Here is a 20,767-nt window from a genome sequence, read left to right as displayed (position 1 = left end):
ATCTCTATGACCAGTTGAGCTGTCCATATAGGCATTTTATTTATAATTACACTAAGGGAGTTGAAGGTCAAATCTTTGACATTCTAATACAAGAATAAACATACAATATTTCATCTTTAAAATAAATAAATAAATGTTAGCTCGTGGGTAGTTCTTCGTGGATCAAAATATTTTTTGCCCTAATTTGCCCTACTTTGAGGCAATCCAAAGTCATTCTGTATGTCTTTAAGTCTTAATCCACTTTGACACTCTTACAAATATTTAAAATAGAAATCTAAATTTGAAAAAAGAAAAAGGCAATTGACATCCCTTTTTTTACTTGTAAATTTTTTATTAGAAATAAGGGTCAAGTAAGTCATTCAACTACATACAATAATGCAATTAGATCATTGAACCTAACAAAATTATAATTCCTCTAAACTAACCAATTTCATTCAATTAGTCAAATTTACATGTTTTTTATGTGTCTAGCAGGTCACCCCTAATTTAAAATATTTTTAAAAAAATTATTATTTAAAAATAATTGTTTAATTTTATTTTTTAAATAGAGTGTCTCCGCTTTCTTCGTCTCCGGCCATGGGGACGAAGATACCTTCTTCGTCTCTGGCCGGAGACAAAGGTTTCTTTTTTTTTTTTTTTTTTTTTTTTTAATTTTAAATAATAATTTTTAAATAATATTTTAAATTAGGGGTAACCTGCTATAAATCTGAAAAACTTAAAAATTGGACTAATTGTATTAAATTGATTAGTTTATGAATTTAATTGTAATTTTTTTAAAGTTCAGTGGTCTAATTACATTATCATGTGTAATTGCTTATTTGATCCTTATTTCTTTTTATTATTGGTCAATGCTCACTTTTCCCCTTGAGTTATATACTTATAACACTTTTTTCCACTGAATTATTCAAGTGGCTGTTTTTCCCCCTGAAATATTAAATTGACATATTTACCCTTAAAATAAATATTTCATTTATTTTTCTTCTCCAACAAATTATGACCACAATTTGGTTCAAACCAAACAGACACAATAGCAACCAAACCAAAATATTTCAATTACAATTTAGAATAGAAACTCGATATTTAGATTTTAAAAATCGCGAATCGGAACGGTCGGTCCATGTTCCGAACTGAAAAAAATAAAATACATTTATTATTGAATTTAGACTATTTTTTGAATGTTACTGACTCTATTACAATGTAGTATCTGTTCATAATTAACTACTTTCTCAACCTACTGAAGCACAAAGAGTCAATAACGCCTCCACTGAGGCACGAACTCACAACCTCCCATATGAGAGTCTAACCCGGGTGCCATCTGTGCAAAATCGCAAAATCGCAAACTGGATTCGGAACCGTCGATTCACGGTTCAGGATCCAATTTTTTCGATTAATAGTTTTAATAAACTGAAATCTAAATATTGGGTTCTGGATCTAAATCATAACCGAAAACTTTTAATTCGATTGCTATAGTGTCCGGTTCAGTTCAAACCGAACCGTGGCCATCCCTACGTATACGCAATAATTTGTTGGAGAAGAAAAATAAATAAAATGTTTACTTTAAGGGTAGAAATGTCAATTTAATATATCAGGGGAGAAAATCGTCACTTTTAGAATAATTGAGGGGGCTAATGTATTTATTTGAATAATTCAGGACAAAAAAGTGCTATATATATATATATATATATATATATATATATATATATATATATATATATATATATATATATATATATATATATATATAACTCAGGAGAAAAAGTGTCATTTTCCCTATTTTATTATTAGCGAAGGTTTGAAGAAATATCATTTTTTTTTCACCAACAAAAAACAAAAATGATTGTTGTCTTCAAAAAATAAAAATAAAAAAATTGTCGATCATAGGTTAAATGGTCTTCCAATTAAAGCTTTCCAACAACATAAACTATCTGACATTAAATTTTATGTATTTAAAGAACCAAAAAATAAATAAATAAATAAATAATAAACTCCTTTATGGTAGGATTGGTAGCCATCTTCAACCTCCTGAAGATGTTTGGAACGTCTTTGGGTAAGATGCACTTGATCATAGCTTTTGCCATGAGTCAAATTAAAGCTTAATAAATTAAAAATAAATAAATAAATAATTTTCAAATTTAAAATAAAATTTCAATTTTAAAATACATTAAATTCAAATATAGATACATAAATAAAAATATGAAAACATAAATAAATTAAAAATGTATGAAATTCGTTGTGAAAATATATTATTAATGATATAGTCACAAATCTTTTTATGGTTTACTAGTTGTTATTATGTCATGTGTGAGGTATATTAATAAAAATAATTGCAACTCCAATGCGTCAACGTATATTTACTTTCCTAGGCTACAAGTCTCTTCATTGTTTATTGGCATCTTGTTCGGAATTGAATTTCTCACTTTATTTTTGCATTTTCTCTTGGCAACTTTTTTGTCCTGTAGGACATGCGCGAACTCCAGCGTCATCAAAATCAACAATCTCGTATTCAGTTATAGTAGACATGTATTATTCGGATGATGACATTTTTTATTATCTAGTTGTGCACGTACTAGAAGACATATCCAAATTTGAAGATTGATAATTTTGAGCAAGTGCCACACATGTTAGTAAGGAAAGTGTGGCACCTTAAAATTATTTTTATATTGTGTGTGAATACTTACCAACACGTCATTGTCATTTGCTCGGTTTGTTTGTTTGTTTTTTTTTTTTTTTTTTTTTTTTTTTTGTAGATGGAATTGAAATCAGCAACCTTCTTTCTTATGGGATTAAAATGTGTTTTTACCTTTGGTATCACGATGTTATTATTTCAGGGCAATGGTCATTGTAGTAGTTTGTGATATGTTGTCAATACGTATCTCTGGATTAATTAGTGCTTCTTTCCGAATCTTCGACGCCACAAACTTACTAAAATAATGTCTTCTTGAGTTGACCAAACATGTTGTGCACTGTGAGGCTCAATCCTTCCTTTGGCATGTAGATGTTGTGCAGTATCAAGTGTCAAATTGTGTAAACCGATTTGTGTAGAGAATGATGGAAATTGAGACATTTGAATGAGAAATGGTGTATCGGTACTACTATTCTTTGATTCATTACTAAGAGAGTAAGAGCTTAGTTATAATTGGGATGGGGTAATAGAAATTGAGAGAATATGAGAAAAGGGTTAAATAGGCCCCTAAACTTTACCTCAAAGGTCAATTAGGTCCCTAAACTTTTAAAAAGTGCAATTAGACCTCCAAATATGTCAAATTGGGTTAATGAAGCCCAAAAAATCGGTAAATGACTTGTTATTACATGTCATTGGGCACCATTTGATGAGAAAAGTACCACACAGTGTTCGGAAATGCACAATTAGGTGTAGGGAGTTATGGTGCATTATTTTAGGTGTGTTGTGCATTTTTTGGTGTATTTGTGCCTTTTTCTAACACTATTGGTGCCTTCTATTAACACTATTGGTCCCGAATGACTGTTTGAGGAGGACAAAAAGTAAAAAATTAATTTAAAAAAATCGTTGAGGAGCATCAAAGCCATCACAAAATCTCTATGATGTTTTAGAAATTCACCAATGCCTTCAAGATCAAGCGTTTTGAACTCTTCACCAACAAAGAAAACTTTTGCAACAACATTTACACCTTCTTCAATTTCAATGAGTTCGTTACAAATAAAAAGTGGTGGATATCAAGCCTGATTTTTGAAATATTCGTTAAAAACCCTAATTCACCAATGCCATGGTTTCTTTGCTCTTCATCAATGTTTTCATTGTTTGAAACCTCATATCTTTATCTCCAAATAACCCCAGACCTTTCAATTAGAAAGCTACAAAATAAACTTACAACTATCTGACATCAACTCTTCAAAAATTGATTGAAATCAAGAATTTATATAGAAGCTAAGCTTCATGAAGCATCCAAATAGTAATTTTGAATACTTTTTGATGAGGTAAGTTTTGGAGTTTCAAGTGCAAGAGATTCAAAGCAAGTTCAAGGTTTTGAAAAGTGACAACAATGGTAAATCACTAAATCATTTACAATTTCTTATTGAATCTGAGAATGATAGAGTTTTGATTTTAAGGAAGAAGTTAGATAACGTTCATGAAAATAAAATTGAGATTAATCAGAAAAAAAGGGTTAGAACTAAAAATTTAATTGATAATATAGATGTGCTAACAATTTGTGTTCTTGAATCCATGTTATGCAATTCATTAACATTTGTGCATTGTTTTAATAAGTTATTATCATGTTTGATGAAAAAGTTACTCATACACAATAGAGTTTTGGATGTGGAGAGGGTAATGCGATAAAAAATGAAATTCATAAATATATTCATGATTTTTAAGGTTAATGAATGATTAATTGAATGAAAGGATGGAATATGACATAGATAGTAAAAATGTTGCAGTAAATTCAAAATTGAAGGGCAAGTCCGAACTAATAGTTTACAGAAGGTGGTTGACAATGCTGGCAGTGTGGAGAGATGGAAGGTGCCGGAGGTTGACAGATTTAAGTTGATGCAATTTGGAGAAGGAGAGCTCCAAGATGGGGTTTGGGGGGATTATCAGAGACTCTTTGGGGGGGGGGGGGGGGGGGGTTCATTGATGTCAAGGTAGTAGATTATATTGGGTTGTTCTGTCTCGTGGAGGCAGAAGCGATGAGTGTGCAGGAAGCCTTGAGTTGGCTTAAGGAGTTGGAGTTGGAGTTGGAGCTGGATAATGTGGACGTGGAAATTGATACGTTTCAAGTTTGCAACGTTATTCGGTTGATTGATTTTTTTCTTTGCTAGGTTTAATTATTTCTGATATTAAAGAAGATAGTTTGTCATTTTTTGATTTATGCTTCATATCTGTTAAGAGATTCGCGAATCAGGCTGCCCATGCGTTAGCTAAGGAAGCCGTTTTTTGTGTTAGATCCCGAGCCGTGGAAACGGATACGTTTCAAGTTTGCAACGCTATTCGGTTGATTGATTTTTTTCTTTGCTAGGTTTAATTATTTCTGATATTAAAGAAGATAGTTTGTCATTTTTTGATTTATGCTTCATATCTGTAAAGAGATTCGCGAATCAGACTGCCCATGCGTTAGCTAAGGAAGCCGTTTTCTGTGTCAGATCCCAAGTCGTGGAAATGGATGCGTTTCAAGTTTGCAACGCTATTCGGTTGGTTGATTTTTTTCTTCGCTAGGTTTAATTATTTATGATATTAAAGAAGATAGTTTGTCATTTTTTGATTTATGCTTCATATCTGTTAAGAGATTTGCGAATCAGACTGCCAATACGTTAGCTAAGGAAGCCGTTTTTTGTGTCAGATCCCGAGCCGTGGAAATGGATGCGTTTCAAGTTTGCAACGCTATTCAGTTGGTTGATTTTTTTTCTTCGCTAAATTTAATTATTTCTGATATTAAAGAAGATAGTTTGTCGTTTTTTGATTTATGCTTCATATCTGTTAAGAGTTTTGCGAATCAGACTGTCGCCCATGTGTTAGCTAAGGAAGCCGTTTTTTGTTTCAGATCACGAGTTTTGGCTTGTCGAGCCCCTTTCGTTTGTGGTTTCCTATATTGCTTTTGATTTAATGAATTGATTTTCTTTTCTTAAAAAAAACTTGTGAAATTAACTAGAGTTGGAAGACATTTTTAAGTTTACTGCAACATTTCACTGTCTTATAGGGTAAATATAGATGGTTATTAGTCATTTCATTGGTGTATAAATGTATAATTTAACTTTTAACCCATATATGGTCATATACAAAATATCTAATCATGGAAATCATCCCCAGTCAATCGCCACCATTCGTACCATCAAATCTACACCGTTACCTCTTTCACTGTTCTTTTTCTCTTCCCAAACCTCCCCAAGTCGGCGTCTTCGCCTCCTCTCCTCTCTCTCTTTCTCTCTGTCTTCAGACAGACCCGAACCAGCATCGAGATATATATTCGGTTAACGCCTATACTTACACCATAGATTCGTAGAGAGAGAATAGAGGGTGCAGAGAGAAGAAGGAGAATGGACTCAGATCAAGGCAAGCTTTTCATCGGTGGGATTTCTTGGGAGACAAATGAAGATAAACTGAGGGAGTATTTCCAGAGCTACGGTGAGATTATGCAGACTGTTGTTATGAGAGACAAAATCTCCGGGAAGCCCAGAGGCTTTGGCTTCGTTGTGTTTGCAGATCCGAGTGTTCTTGATACCGTGCTCCAGGATAGGCACACCATTGATGGCCGTACGGTGAGAATGGTTTCGCATTCAGATATATGTTTTTCCTCGATTTTAATTTGGATTTTTGATTTGGGTTTTTCTCGAATTTGGTTTCCAGGGTATTTGAATGTTTGTTTGTTTGGTAAAATTTGGTCATTGACTTGCTGGTTTTTTAGAATTTTTTTCCTGGTATTTGATGTTCTGGTGGCGTTTCTTAGTTCTCAGTGGGCAATTTTGTGGGTCATGAACCTTTTTTTTTGCAGTTAAAGTTTGCCAGTGCATTGAAAAAGAGTTATAGGTATCCAATTCATGGATTTTTGGTGCTCTTCTTAGAGGGGTTTAATTGGTTTTGGGGAGTGTGTAGTTGGTATTTGATGTGTCTCTAATTTTCTGTTTTTGGACAAGCTATTCATTGTTAGACTATAAGCTTGTTTCTAATTGATAGTGTTGTTTAAGTGCTTCTGCAATTTTAAGCTATTAAAAATTGACTTGGACACTTATTAATTGGTCAAAACTAGTATTGGTGAAAATTACATTAGTATATAGAGGCTAATTCATAAATATTAGAGCTTCCCCCATCCACTGAAAAGAGGGGGGGAGTTTATTACATGTCATATGCTGGTGTTTCTTTCATTCATTTGTTCTTTCTGTTGTTTAATTTTTAAGTTTGCTGCATCTTTGAGTTCAATCACTTACATTCCAAGCACTATTACAGATACTAAGAATTATTAAATCATATTGTAAAAGTTGGTTACTGCATTTATTCTTTATTTGGTGGCACTGACATGGGGCAATATAGTGAAAATTGTGGTGGCATTGAGCCATAAAAGTTCATGCATATAACAGCTAAGTTTGTGTTTTGCATAGTTTGCAAGTGGACGAACAACTTTCATATATCCGATATGTTTCTTTAGTGTCTGGCCTTGCCTTCTATATTCTGGTCTGGATATTGCTACGTATTGAAATTAGTATAAGCAAATCTACTGAAAATACATATTTGATCCTTGTGTTGCATCTCTGTTTCTTCAGTTGCATTAACTATCTGTTCCTATCATATAGGTTGAGGCCAAAAGGGCCTTATCTAGAGAGGAACAACAGGGCTCAAAAACTGGGAATCCCAATAGTGGCAGAAGTCTTGGAGGTGGTGGTGGTAGTACCAGGACCAAGAAAATATTTGTTGGGGGATTACCTCCTACTCTGAATGAGGATGGCTTCCGGATGTATTTTGAAACTTATGGTAATGTAACTGATGTTGTAATTATGTATGATCAACAGACCAACCGACCACGTGGGTTTGGTTTCATTTCATTTGATTCTGAGGATGCAGTAGATAGGGTTTTACATAAGACCTTCCATGATTTGAATGGTAAGCAAGTAGAAGTAAAACGTGCTCTTCCTAAAGATTTTAACCCTGGTTCTGGTGGCCGTTCCATGGGAGGAGGCGGTGGTGGAAATTATCAGGGGTATGGAGCATCTGGAAACAATCCTAATTCTTATGACAGTCGGATGGATTCCAAGTACATGCCGCCACAAAACACTGGAGGGGGTTATCCCCCCTATGCTTCCTCTGGATATGGTTCGGCTGGTTATGGGTATGGGCCTTCCAACAATGGGATGGGTTATGGTGGTTATGGAAATTATGCTGGAGCTAATCCTGGTTATGGTGGTGGTAATCCTGGCTATGGTGGTGCTGCTGGTTCTGCATATGGAAATCCAAACCTTCCTGGTAGTGGCTATGGGAGTGGTCCAGCTGATGGACCAAGAAGCTCATGGAGTTCCCAAGGTCCTGCTTATGGAAATATGGGCTATGGAACTTCCCACTGGGGTAATCCTAATGTTGGAGGTGGAGGACCTACGGGTCAGTCTCCAACTGAAGCTGCAGGTTATGGGAACCAAGGTTATGGTTATGGTGGCTATGGTGGAAATGATGGATCTTATGGAAATCCAGCTGCTTATGGGGCTGTAGGACGTTCTGCTGGTGGTCCAAGTAGCAATTCCCCTGCTGGTGGTGGTGGTACAGGAGAGCTGCAAGCTGGTGCTGGTGGTTATGGGGCGTATGGTGATGCCAGTGGAAATTCTGGATATGGAAATGCAGGATGGAGGTCTGATGCATCACAGCCTTCTGGGAATTATGGATCAAATGGCAGCCAAGTTAGCTATGGAGGTGGATATGGTGGTGCGCCAGGTCGGCAAACTCAACAACAGTGATCACAAACACAATCTCATGCAACTCATTTATTTTCTGGAAGTCTACTCATCATCGATCTTGTGTTTCATGAGCTGAGAGGGAGGGAGGCTGTTTCAATACATCATACCTGCGTAATGGGACTGGTTGGATTGCTTGAATCCCAGTAGTTTGTTATTCTACAATAAGTAGCATTATACAGTAGACGTAACTTATTATTTGCTGTTTAAGTGTAGTTTTTATTTTGGAAATTTGGCGTGCTTATTATTATTATTATCTCTTCCTTGGCTAATTTGGTGCATGGCTTCTCTCAGTCTGCACTGATATAGTTTGTGCTGAACTTATGTCTGCTTGATTTCTGCAAGTCCTTTGGTAATGAAGTTAGTATTGACAGTACTTGTCGTTTTGCTTTCTTAACAGAATATATGGTGATAGTTCTCTTGTTTACCTCATCTGGTGATAATATTTTCACTTCTCCTTTATACCTGATTAAATTTAAAAAGAAATGAAATAGTCTTTCTACGTGGTACGAGATTGGTGATGCCTAGTTCTTGCTGATAGAGCCGTAGAAGTGCAGCTATAGCCATCTTTGGATAGATGAGTTGATAATGGGTAGCCAAGTAAATGTAGCGGTAGTTGATTTTTGAGAATGGCATAATCATTTCCTCCTGTATTTGGCCTTGTGTTGTACAGGAGAAGAAGCTCGAGTAAGGAGTGGGATGAGAACTGTGCACTTAAAGCTAAATACTACAAGGCTTGTGCTGGAGAGTGTTTGGATTGGTCCCAAGAGTAAACCTACCTTAAAGTGGAGTTGGCACATTCTTGAAACGGGAACTGGTGATTCAGACCAAGCAGCTGTTGTTGAGCTTATTCTTCATTGTGGTTTTCGGAATGAAGACTCACAGCCAACAACGGTATGTTTGGGGTATGTGGACTACTTGGCATGAATTATGGGGATTAAGTCCTAAATGTCTCATTAATCCCATTAGGTATTGGACAACTTGTGCTAAGTTGATGATTAATTCCCTCTAGGATACCCAAAAAAAAATGCTTGATGATCTATGTATAATGTATTAGCCATGGAGATTAGAAAAATTGCATCAACTTAATTAGTGCTAGCACAGCTTAGTTAATTGCAGTTGGAATGTTAATGTTCTTAGTTGGTCGAGAACTCTATTGGATGAATTTCCTTTAGGATCAATAGTATGCTGCCTGGTTGTTTGCATGCTTTGCAATTTCCTTCAGCTTTCTCCTGGAAGGATATGCATTTGTGCAGGCTTTTCAAATGCAGAGAAGTTATAGAATGCGTTTACATTTCTCCATTTTTTGTTTCATTGGTTTTATTTTGGAAGGGAATGGCCGAGGCACTTTCTGCCATGACATTGAACATCTTTATTGTGTTTATTCTTTTTTTTTTTTTTTTTTTTTTTTTTTTTTTTGCGTGAAACATAACACAGGTTAGCTGAATGTTTGCAGCATAGTTTTAACTCTTCATTACCTTGTTGGGAAAACATTGATAGCAAAATGGTCATGGCAATTTCAGCTAATGTCATGCCCAAGACATCTGTTTTCAACCTACTTTATTTGAATGGTTGTTTAACTATAACTTGTTTGTAGGGAATAACATCAAGATTCTTATCTTGGGTTGGTGCACAAGTAGGGATGATGTTCAACTTTTTGAGCTCAAATGGGATACTTTTATATTCATATTATTGTATGGTGCTGATTAGCATTGATGCAGGTCTACTGAGTATACTATATATTTTTGTATTGTGTTTTTTTGGTAGTATTAATCATGGTTGAAAAAGTCACTAGGCGTTCCTCGGGCACTTTGCGCAAAGTGCCTAGCCGGCGATTATTTTTTATTCTTAAAAAATTTGTTTTAAATTTTTTTAATTTTTTAAGATTTGATAATTATAAATTATTTAATACTTTAATAGTTAATATTGAAATATTAAATATTAATCTAAAAAACATCTAAAGTTTGAACAATTTAGTGATATTTTGTTTAAAACGATGTCGTTTTGAGTGGGATAATCCATTTAAAAAAAGAAAACAATAGCTAATCGGTTGACTAGCGACCTAGGCGGCTTAGTCGCTACCTAGGAGGTCTAGGCAGTCAATGCCTAGGCGGCATCGCTTAAGTAGCCTAGTTGGCCGCCTAGACTACCGATTATGGTGATATGCTAAGCGGCCGGCCAGCATCTAGTGCTTAGGTGTCGATTAATTGTTGTCTAGGTGGAATATTTGCAACACTGGTTAATATTAACTGGTACAATCAAGAGTTTAAGGCGATTGGTACTTTAGAGAAATCTTATCTTATACTAAAATATATAAATAATGCAAAATTGAAATGCCAGTAAAGTATATCATAACATTGATTACAGACATATAAATAGTATTTTCAATAGAGGTCTACCAGTATATGACCATATTTGACCATTTTATTAGTGCTTTTCATACTTAACAAACAATTGTAGAACAAATGGTGCAAATAATAATGTATTGATTCTCATCAAGAAATACAAACATGAGAGAATTCTCTCACCAACCTAAAAACCAAACTTGGATTTCTTTGTTTCTTGCTACCTCACCTCGGAGCATTATCCTTGGGATAGGGATAGGGATAATACCATCACCTCTCTGAGCAATGAATGTGCTCAATAAGCTGAAGCCAATCCCTTATAAGGATCACCAAATGCAGTCACATTCCCAGGCCGCGAGAATACTATCTGCAACATGAAACATAACTTGAGTATGTGTGCTTCTGGGATGTAAATTTGTACCAGAAAAACAACTCGAAAGAAAACAAACAATTTGTTTGTCTTTAGGTTGATGTTCAGAGAAGGGTTGTTAGTTTATCTTTGTTGGGCGGAGGCCGGTGAGCCAAGTCCAGCAATTGGTAGGTAGGGGATTGTTGGACGGAGGCTAGTGAAGGGCCAAGTCCAGCACCCTGTCTCTAGAAAATGTGGCGGTCTATAAGGAAAAAAAGTTGCGTTTTCACTATGAGTTATAGTTTTTGGCGTAATAGTAAGCACTTGATCCTAATTATCTTGCAATGAATGCAGATACATGATACCTGATAGTCTCCCAGTGTGCAGGTATGGAATCCAGCCGCGCAATAATCGAAGTAATATTCCCATGTCCGGATGAACTTCTTGTCGAATCCCAGATCAAGAATTTGGCTGAATCACACATCAAAATCTATCTTAGCTTTCTTCCCTTTTTTTTCTCGATAAAGATTAAAATTTTCATCTGTTCTTACCTCTGTCTTTCCAGGAAGTTTGCTCTCCAGCATCTCAGTGTCTGGTAATAATGAATTCCAATATCTTCCAAGTGCTCCACACTGATTCAGACAATCCATTAGACTACGAGATTTTGTCTCTAAACAAAACAAAAATTTCGAGGTACAAAGTCGGTGTCTGTGTTTTGTTTACCAGAGTCTAGAGGAAGCAGCCATGGCCGATGTTACTCTGCTTAGAGAGGGTAGGCATCCACCTGGGAATATATATTCTTTTATGAAATCCGAGCTCTGCCTATATTCATCATACCTCTCATCTGGTATAGATATAAACTACAGAATAACAGAAAAGGTAAAAATGGCAGGAACATAAGTACTGATTGAAACTTTTTGATAATTTTAATGTTGTTTCTGTACCTGCAGAACAAGAATACCATTTTCTGCTAAAACTGATTCACAGCGGCCGAAAAACTCGTTCATGAACTCGTGACCAACCGCTTCCAACATCTCACTGAAAATGGTCACTATGCTGGTTGGTTAATTATAAGCATGGAAGCGAAAACGAGAGAGTGGAGCGGAGAACGCACCAAGAAATGATTCTGTCGTATCTGCAGTTGTCGGGCAATTGGCGATAATCGCAGAGGAGAAATCTTATGTTGTCTTGAAGGCCGGCCTCTCTGACTTTATCTTCTGCATATTTCAGCTGCTGTTCCGAGAGGGTAATGCCGGTATATTTACATCCTGTTCTTTCCACAGCTTCTATAGCTAAACTTCCCCACCCGCATCCGATCTCGAGAATGTGATGCTCCTTACTAATTTTTGCCTAAATTCATAGAAACAAAATCATTGGCACAATAATTTGGGTTATATACCATGTAGAGGTGCCAATGACCTTATGGTCTAGTGGCATGAAGTGGCTCTCCCAAATGGGAGGTCGGGTTTGAGTCCCAACGGGGACAGTATTGACTTTTTGTGCTTCAGTAGGTTGAAAAAGTAGCTATGAACAGATACTACATTGTAACAGAGTCAGTAGTACTAAAAAAAAAAAACAAAACCATGTAGAGGCTTCTTTCCTCACCTTGTCAATCAGAAGGGAGATTTTTCTCATCTGTGCTGTTTTCAAGTCTTCGTCTTCGCTCTAGGAGAACTTGTGTTAGTATAAAGACAGCAACTATACATTGCAAGTTGCAACCTCGAAAAACATTTTGACCGAAAGCACAGAATGCTAACCTTAAATACTGCACATGAGTATGTCATTGTTTCGTCGAGGAAGAGAGAAAATAGTTCGTTACTCTGCAAACAAACGATTTTTCAGATTCTCAATCACTAACCTAAACTGTTGTGGAGAATTTTGTTCAGGGAAACAAATCGTTACGAGATCATAGTGGCGAGAGATGTTCCGTCTGGCCTGAGTAAGAGTGTTTTGCCTTGAAATGTGTCGGATGAAATATTTGGCGGATGCAATTGCAGATGTGAAGAGCAATGGTGTCCACCAGCCCCTAGAGGAAATGAAACAAGAAAGATTCGAAAGTCAAGAAATTTGTTAGGATCAAAACCTGGCTCTGATACCAATTAGCGAAAACGCAACTTTATTTCCTTATACAGTCATATTTTCGAGAGACAAGGTGTTGGACTTGGCCCCCTTCAGGCCTCCGCCCAACAATCCCCTAGCCACCTGGTGCTGGACTTGGCCCTTCACGAGCCTCCACCCAACCAAATTCCCGAAGTTGAATGTGAGTAGTGAGGATTTACCTTTTGCTATTAGATCTTGAAACAGAAGCACTTAGATCTCTGTTGGCAACGAAAATCTGCAGAATAAATTCATAGTTCCTAAGTAGCAGTAAAATATGTTTATTTGTATAACAACTTGGGTGCATTTTACCTTGAAAAGATTCAAAAGACCTTCTTTTTTATCTACAAAAGAGATATCTCCATGAATGTATGCATCTGCTAGGCCAAGATCAGCCTGAGTCGCAACCTGTCACAAATCATTTCTAACGAAATTACTAACTTAACCAAGAAAATCGAAAAGTGATACAAAATCAAATTTTACCTTCCAGTAAAACTGAGGACTATGAACTCTAACCAAAACTTTGAGCAAGTTCTTCTTGTCCGTTCCTTCAAAGGTGAAAACCGTGCCTCCTTCTTCCAATAAACTGCTCGACACAATGATATGTAGAAAATGGAATGGGAATCAAACTTAGACCCGAAGAAAAAGAAGTTACATTCATTGTCAACTCACATTATACTTCCAGTAACTATAAAACTTGCGAGAAATCTTGTCACTAGAAGACGGGCTCCCGTTTCTGGCCAGGAAGGTACCATGTGGTTCGGGTTGTTCAGAGGACTGCAACGCTTCTTTAACAACCCGTGTGCAGCAATCATACCAGCCTAACGAGTAACGACACCATTGTTTCACTTAGTAATGAAATAATCAAGAACGGGAAATAATACGAGTCTAAACTATACCTTTAGTCCATCCTCATGGAATCCATATCCTGAAAAAATTAGATTATTTAATGTCTTAAAAGAGAAATATACGAGTTTAAACTTGAATTTTGGTTCCTCGTTACAATGTTTTTTTACCTTGATATGCACCGCAGAACCATATTCTGCGCTTTCCTTGAATGCGTTCGAGCTCAGATGAAGCTCTTGATGCAGCAACTGATGGAACTGGATGGCCAGTTGTCCACTTCAGCAAACATTGCTCGGGTGTACGAGGTGGATTAAGCGTAACAAGATAAGGCTGCTTCGTGTCGCCTAGATTCTGTATGTATATATTGACGGCTGTGTTTATATAACTGCAGACACTGCAAGGGAGAATATCAAGGAAATCACTCGAGGATACTAACCTGGAGTGTGTTTAGCCAATATGTAAGACAGACTCGATTATTCACCGTCCCAAGGAAATTCCAGGCGCTCCATGCTGCTAGATTTCGAGGCATGAAACTTTGTTCGCGATGAAGGTAAATATCACTGCCATTAAGGATTGAACAATGATGTTGTATTCTTTTCTTAGGAACACTGGACAGATGTTTTTAACTGAATTACCTGTACACATATTGGAAAGCACCTAGTATTCTTAGTTCATCAAATGTTGCCTGTTTTCCCAACATTTTCAATGTGTCTGGGGCATGTGCTGCCATTATGCATCCATCATATGCTTCTTGAACCATATTCTTTCCACTGATTATTACAACTCCACCTGCAGATCCTATAAAAATTTTCAATGCTTGCTAGGAGGAAAGAGAGCCTTTCTGCACCCCTACGCGCGAAAGAGAGTCTTTATGCTATACAATTCAAATATCCTTAAAAAGGGTATTAGTGGTGATGGACTCAACGCTGCATTATGCTTACTTCCTAGTGGATCACCCATCTTGTTACTACTGTAAGTAAGTCAAGTACGCTTAACCACAGAGTTTTTGACTATCTGGTTGTCATATCTTACTTAAACCAATTGGAGATAAGTAGGTAGACATTAACTCTTTAACCACATCCCTCCATGGTAAGCCACAACGCCACGTCTCGAATCGAGCAAGGCTGAACTCAGCCAACCCGGCCGACGCCCAACAAGTGGAAACCCACCCCCATTTTCCAATGTGGGAAAAAGGTTCCTTCAGAGCCTTCACAATTCAATTATTCTCAACTCAAATGAGTATACTTTGAGAATCAATTTCTTATTCAGTTTTGACTTTTGAGTGTATTATATATCGAATTAAATGAGAACCGATTCCACTTTGATCTGACCAAATCGAAAGTGTACCCACTCGAAACTGTGCCTTGAAATGGTCATTTTTACATGCCAAAAAATGGCTAATTTTCCAACATGTTTTTTGTACTAGACTAGAATCTTGAAATATGAAAGCTAGGTAGGTGTTTTACCTTGTTCATCTGTTGAAACAGAATGCACTTCACAACCACACCTTATTTCACACCCTCTCTTCTCCAGCTCTTCCCTAACCTGCTTCCCATTTCCATCAAAATACATACATACATACATACATACATACATTTCCAGGGCACCCGAAAAGTAATAGCAGATCAGATCGAATAATACCTTGTTTACATAGCTATGAGACCTCCGCTTCACAGTGAGCCATTGTGGGCGACCAAAGAGCTGGAGAGAAATTCTGTGCACTGGTTAAAGAAATATATATATGGAAATAAATTAAAGAACAATCCATGAGTTAGGAAATGGTTTACCTGCAGAAGGTGGTGGTTGCGACAGAATGAAAGAATGGAGTAAGCAGAGAAGGCCATTACCCCTTCTGATGAACAGGACCATATGGAAGCACACATTGGAATCTGTTGGACAGGAAAACATGAAAACCTTAACATCATCAAAGAAACAAAAAAACACTAAAAACAGTGTTTTATATTAGCAGCAGTCTCACAATGTAAGCCTTCTGAAATAGCTCTGAGTATCCGCGGGATTTAATGAACTCTCCCAGTGTATCATTGCGATCCATATCAGGATTGTTATCAAACTCCTCAAGGTAACTGCAAAATATTATCAAGAAAGATTCAACTTCCAGAGAATAGCATTAAAAAGATGATTCTTCCTAACTCATTGTTCAACAATTCAACTATTATATATAAACATAAATATGCAGTCCAACTATTACTTTAAACTTTTAATACTTCAATTTCGTATCAGAGCTGAAATCTCTCGATAAAAAGAAACTATGGTCATAATGTAATTGACTTGTGAAAGGCATATGTTGGAACATATAGGTCCTGTTTGGTAACATAGATAGATTATCAGTTAATTTTGATTTGTCTGACCACTAGTAGCTGTTTAACTTGGTTAAACAGTCAATATGAATGTTTGATTAATTAACTTTTTTGTAATAACTTATTTCTCCAAAATGTTAAAATTAAAAAAAACTGCTCAAAGCAGCTTTTTGAGTTTTTTTGATATAGTTATTTTGCATGTAATCAACTATCAGCTAACTGTTAATTTACCAAACTCAGTTCATTAACCCAATCAGCTAATCTTATCAACTAGTCAAACTCATTAGCCCAATCAGCTAACAACTATTTACCAACACCCCATAATATATAAACATAAATAAGCACCCTCACCTTAGGACATCATTCTTGAACTTTAGTATTTCTCGAATCATCTGCCAAAAGTATGGATTGAGTAGATTCTTCTTCTGGGCAAACAAACCAGAGAAACCGTTTCGGCTGCCCCACTCATAGCCATGGCCATTATCTAAGCTCACAGAAAACGACATGTCAGAGATCTCCATGTCAACTCCAAGAGATTCAAACAATTCCATCATGTTTGGGTATGTAACCTGTGCAATACCATGTTTATGTTTGGGCGTTAGTTAGTTAAAACAACATATATAATTACGAGGAAAACAAACACAACAATACTCAGTTGAAATGTGGAAAGAAATTAATATAGGATGATCATCATTTATAGTGCAGCGTGTCATTCTCAGAATCACTTAAAATCTGAAACCAGTTTACTAGTCTTCAATGGATTTGATTTTAACTTAATTGAGTCTTCAATCCTCAGTTTAATATTTATAAACTCAAAACAGTTTTTATTATTTTTATTCACTGTTTAGTTTAAATAAATATTAAAAGAGTTTTAAAATTAGATGAAATATTTATGTCAGTATATATCAAAGTACACTATAAGGGGCGTTTGGATGAGATGAAGAAATTAAATAGGGAAATGAATTGTAATTTGGTGTGAAAATAATAAGGTAGGAATAAAGTAAGAATCTAAATTACATTGTTTAGTAAGAAATAAAAAAATTATTGGGAATGAAAAAGAAAGAGTTGGTATAAAGACTAATTTTTTTATTTTTTATTTTTTCGTTTTTCCCTTTCCTTTTCCCATTGAATTGCAATTCATATGTCGGAGGGTATGAACTGCAATTCAACAAAATGAGGGAATTCCAATTCGGTGGAATTACAATTGCCTCCAATCAAACACTGTAATTCGGGTGGCCAAAGAATTATGTTGTAATTGAATTGCAATTACATCCAACCAAACAATCCATAAAAGTTAAAATTTATCAATATCAAAGTGCATAATTAAGTTTATCAAAATTTAAATAAATGAACTAAATTAAACCACTCCTGTATGGTTTGCAAGTAATTATGTAGTTGTGGAGTTTACCCAGTGCAAAATGTAATTACAGGTTTTCCTTATCATTTTAAAAAAAAATTATCAATATTAAAGTGCATAATTAAGTTATGCACTTTAATATTGATAAAGAAGTGCATAATTAAGTTGATCAAAATTTAAATAAATGAACTAAATTAAACAATCTCCTGTATGGTTTGCAAGTAATTATATAGTTGTTGAGTTTACCCAGTACAAAATGTAATTACAGGTTTTCCTTATAATTTAAAAAGAAAAAAACTAAGTTATTACCCGATTGATTAAGAACAAATTTTAATTTTTATTCGATTTATTGATTTTTTTTTTAAATCTAAAAAAACTTATAAGAGTGAATGCAAGTTAGTACATATTCATATGCCCCGTTGAGTTAACATTGTAATACAAATATTGTACACTACTATCATTTATATTTGATAAAATTTCATTTACATTATTAAAATTATGTTAATAGGAGTATATATTAAATGCTATTATAATTATATTTAATCATTTATTGTATCTAAAAATTTTACTTTCACAATCATTAATCACAAATTATCAACTATACTTTTTAATATAATATAAATTTTGTAACTATAAATTTTATGACTTCAAATAATAATAATAATAATAATAATAATAATAATAATATTTTTAAAATTATTTTAAGTTAACAATAATTTAAATATTACATATTAAATATTAATATTAGATATTTAATTTTGCGTTTCATACATAAAAAAGATTAATCATAAGATCAGATAAATGCCAATTACTACGAGTTTAGTTCACTAATATAATAGATAGGATTTCGGAAAAGAATATAGGAGGAAATCACTTTAAATAGACGAAGAAAAAATCCATAGAAAATGACAAAAGCGTCCCATTACTCATGTAGTCATGTCTGGAAGGTAGAGTCAGTGGGACTGCAAAGTGCCATTATTCATTTGGAAATTATTATTATTATTATTATTATTATTATTATTATTATTATTATTATTATTATTATTATTATTATTATTATTATTATTATTATTATTATTATTATTATTATTATTTATTTATTTATTTATTTATTTATTTATTTTTAGTTTTTTACTTATATAAATTCTTACCAACAGCTCTGGCTCATTAGTCCTGTCTTTATCTCTAACGTAGGCTGAAACATACATTAACACTAAACTAAGAAAATGGTATTATTCTTAAAATTAAAAGTACAATCCTTTCCCTACTTTTTCTTTTTGTCCATCTCTGGAGGGTCTTCTAAATGAGAGGTGGTTTTATTGGGTTAATATGTTTTATTTGAACTATATATATATATATATATATATATATATATATATATATATATATATATATATATATATATATATATATATATATATATATATATATATATATATTGTATCTATATTATTGTAAGACTAATTTGAATTGAGTATGGGTCGGGTCAGGGAAGATCTAACCTAGAACTATTTAACATGACAAAAACTGCACATATATATAAAAGTCAAGTCGTTAACTTTATAATTGTATTAAGAGATCGCTTATGAACATTTTCACGCTATTGGTATAATTTTATAAATCCTTCAATATTATATTTCCTTACAAAAATTCTATATAATATTTACTACTCCGTACATGACATATTATATTGTGTTGGATTTTTATTTTTGTATTTAATTATTGCATAGGTTCTTTATTAAGTTGGGGTGGGATTGGAAAGTTTACTGGTAGTTTATGAAAATAAACAGTTATTTTTTAAATTTTGTTTATCAATTTCATGTAGATAATGAATATTATGCAATTATTTTTTTTAATTTAAAAAAAAAAAACTAAAGTGAGTTGGACATTATGAGCTTTGTAGATTTTTTATTTATTTATTTTTAAAAAAATACAGTGACCATCCATTAAGAATAAAATTAGATATTCTATCACGCTATACAGTAGTAAGCCAAACTCAAATATATTACCCAATGAAAAAGTGGAATAACGTACCCGATTAAAAACCATGAAACCCAGATCCAAATCCACGCCATCCAGCGTGACGGTCTTGGCATGGCCGCCGAGATAATCCTCCTTCTCGTAAACCACCACGCCGGCGCCGCCTTTCGCCAATACGTAGGCGGAAACCAGTCCACTAATGCCCGCACCCACCACCGCCACTCTCATTTTTAATAATTCCTTTTTACGCCTTACCGCATGGACAGCTCAACGGGTGACAGAGCTGAAATTTGACACAAAAGACCAAGGATCTAGTTTCACCGACACCAGTATGATTATATTTCTTCAGAATCCTGTCGAACTAAAATGTGAGAGCACTTGGTTTGTGACAATATATAATTCCTTGTTACCTCAAAATCATCTCCTGCAATATTCATATTAAAATAGAAAATCCCACTTAATTACTATAAAGAACCAAAAAAGGTAATCCCACTTAATTACTATAAAGAACACAAACTAAAATGGCATAAGATTTGTGGTTATTTTTTTGCAGCAGAAAGAGTGGATGGATGGAGCTAGAGAAAACAGAGAGTTACTACATACCTTAGGTTGTTGCAGGAAGAAGAGTGGAAATGGAGCATTAATAATATAATGGTCCCTCAGCTCAGTCCAATCTTGAAATCCTCAGTAAATAAATGCTCCATTACTGACTGACATGAAAAGAGGAGTTTGGTACATATATAAGAGAAGAATGGGAATGGCTTTCATCTTCAAACAGTGATTTCTGTAGATAAGGTATTGGATAATAGATGCTGTGGTTAATTAGAGGTCTGACTAGTAAAAGGAAGAAAATTTTGTGTAGAAACCTTAGCTTTTCTGCATATATATATATATATATATATATATATATATATATATATATATATATATATATATATATATGGTTCAATGCGACGGGGTGTTCTGGTAAAATATGCAAGTTAATGATAGTCATTGATTTTGTCAAAATCAACCGTTCAGATTGAACACTGATTAAAAAAAAACGTTGTGACATTATGATAATTTTGTGTGT

At 34.5% G+C, this 20,767-nt stretch overlaps 2 protein-coding genes across 5 annotated transcripts; one reads left to right on the top strand and one right to left on the bottom strand.

Annotated features, from left to right (window-relative positions):
- Nucleotides 1–5,802: 5,802 nt before the first annotated feature.
- LOC109176494 (heterogeneous nuclear ribonucleoprotein 1-like) lies at nucleotides 5,803–9,622 on the top strand. Of its 2 annotated transcripts, XR_002053387.1 has the most exons (3): nucleotides 5,803–6,228; nucleotides 7,258–8,529; nucleotides 9,077–9,622. XR_002053387.1 is itself a non-coding variant. In XM_019325936.1 (2 exons), exons 1-2 carry the CDS (start codon nucleotides 6,007–6,009, stop codon nucleotides 8,404–8,406), a joined length of 1,371 nt encoding a protein of 456 aa, XP_019181481.1. In that variant the 5' UTR covers nucleotides 5,803–6,006; the 3' UTR covers nucleotides 8,407–8,830. The 2 variants fall into 2 exon arrangements, 1 of the variants encoding a protein (XP_019181481.1); XM_019325936.1 differs by lacking the exon at nucleotides 9,077–9,622 and having other exon boundaries at nucleotides 7,258–8,830.
- Nucleotides 9,623–10,685: 1,063 nt separating this feature from the next.
- On the bottom strand, nucleotides 10,686–20,491 carry LOC109176538. 3 transcript variants are annotated; one of them, XM_019326001.1, is made up of 24 exons: nucleotides 20,299–20,491; nucleotides 19,750–20,119; nucleotides 16,710–16,927; nucleotides 16,019–16,124; nucleotides 15,828–15,929; nucleotides 15,682–15,741; nucleotides 15,507–15,585; nucleotides 14,676–14,838; nucleotides 14,477–14,600; nucleotides 14,211–14,391; nucleotides 14,094–14,122; nucleotides 13,867–14,015; nucleotides 13,678–13,780; nucleotides 13,507–13,602; nucleotides 13,377–13,432; nucleotides 13,000–13,123; nucleotides 12,855–12,917; nucleotides 12,703–12,762; nucleotides 12,212–12,447; nucleotides 12,042–12,135; nucleotides 11,821–11,957; nucleotides 11,649–11,729; nucleotides 11,463–11,568; nucleotides 10,686–11,115 (listed from the first exon to the last, which is right to left on the bottom strand). In XM_019326001.1, exons 2-24 carry the CDS (start codon nucleotides 19,921–19,923, stop codon nucleotides 11,044–11,046), a joined length of 2,613 nt encoding a protein of 870 aa, XP_019181546.1. In that variant the 5' UTR covers nucleotides 19,924–20,119; nucleotides 20,299–20,491; the 3' UTR covers nucleotides 10,686–11,043. The 3 variants fall into 3 exon arrangements, with proteins under 3 accessions (XP_019181546.1, XP_019181547.1, XP_019181548.1); XM_019326002.1 differs by having other exon boundaries at nucleotides 14,676–14,825; nucleotides 15,503–15,585; nucleotides 19,750–19,978; XM_019326003.1 differs by having other exon boundaries at nucleotides 14,676–14,829; nucleotides 19,750–19,978.
- Nucleotides 20,492–20,767: the final 276 nt, after the last annotated feature.

Source organism: Ipomoea nil, unplaced genomic scaffold (assembly GCF_001879475.1).
Source record: "Ipomoea nil cultivar Tokyo-kokei standard unplaced genomic scaffold, Asagao_1.1 scaffold0706, whole genome shotgun sequence".
Taxonomy (NCBI): Eukaryota; Viridiplantae; Streptophyta; class Magnoliopsida; order Solanales; family Convolvulaceae; genus Ipomoea; species Ipomoea nil.
Note: the sequence above shows the minus strand (reverse complement) of the source record. Positions and strands in the feature narration are given on the sequence as shown.

Excerpts from the sequence above, each read along its gene's own strand:
- LOC109176538 (XM_019326001.1), bottom strand. The coding sequence starts at position 19,923 with ATGAGAGTGGCGGTGGTGGGTGCGGGCATTAGTGGACTGGTTTCCGCC. Across the intron at positions 14,839-15,506 it reads TGTTTCAACAGATGAACAAG|GATCTGCAGGTGGAGTTGTA; the intron begins GTAAAACACCTA and ends AAATTTTTATAG. Across the intron at positions 12,763-12,854 it reads ACTCATGTGCAGTATTTAAG|AGCGAAGACGAAGACTTGAA; the intron begins GTTAGCATTCTG and ends AAGTTCTCCTAG.
- LOC109176494 (XM_019325936.1), top strand. The coding sequence starts at position 6,007 with ATGGACTCAGATCAAGGCAAGCTTTTCATCGGTGGGATTTCTTGGGAG. Across the intron at positions 6,229-7,257 it reads ACACCATTGATGGCCGTACG|GTTGAGGCCAAAAGGGCCTT; the intron begins GTGAGAATGGTT and ends CCTATCATATAG.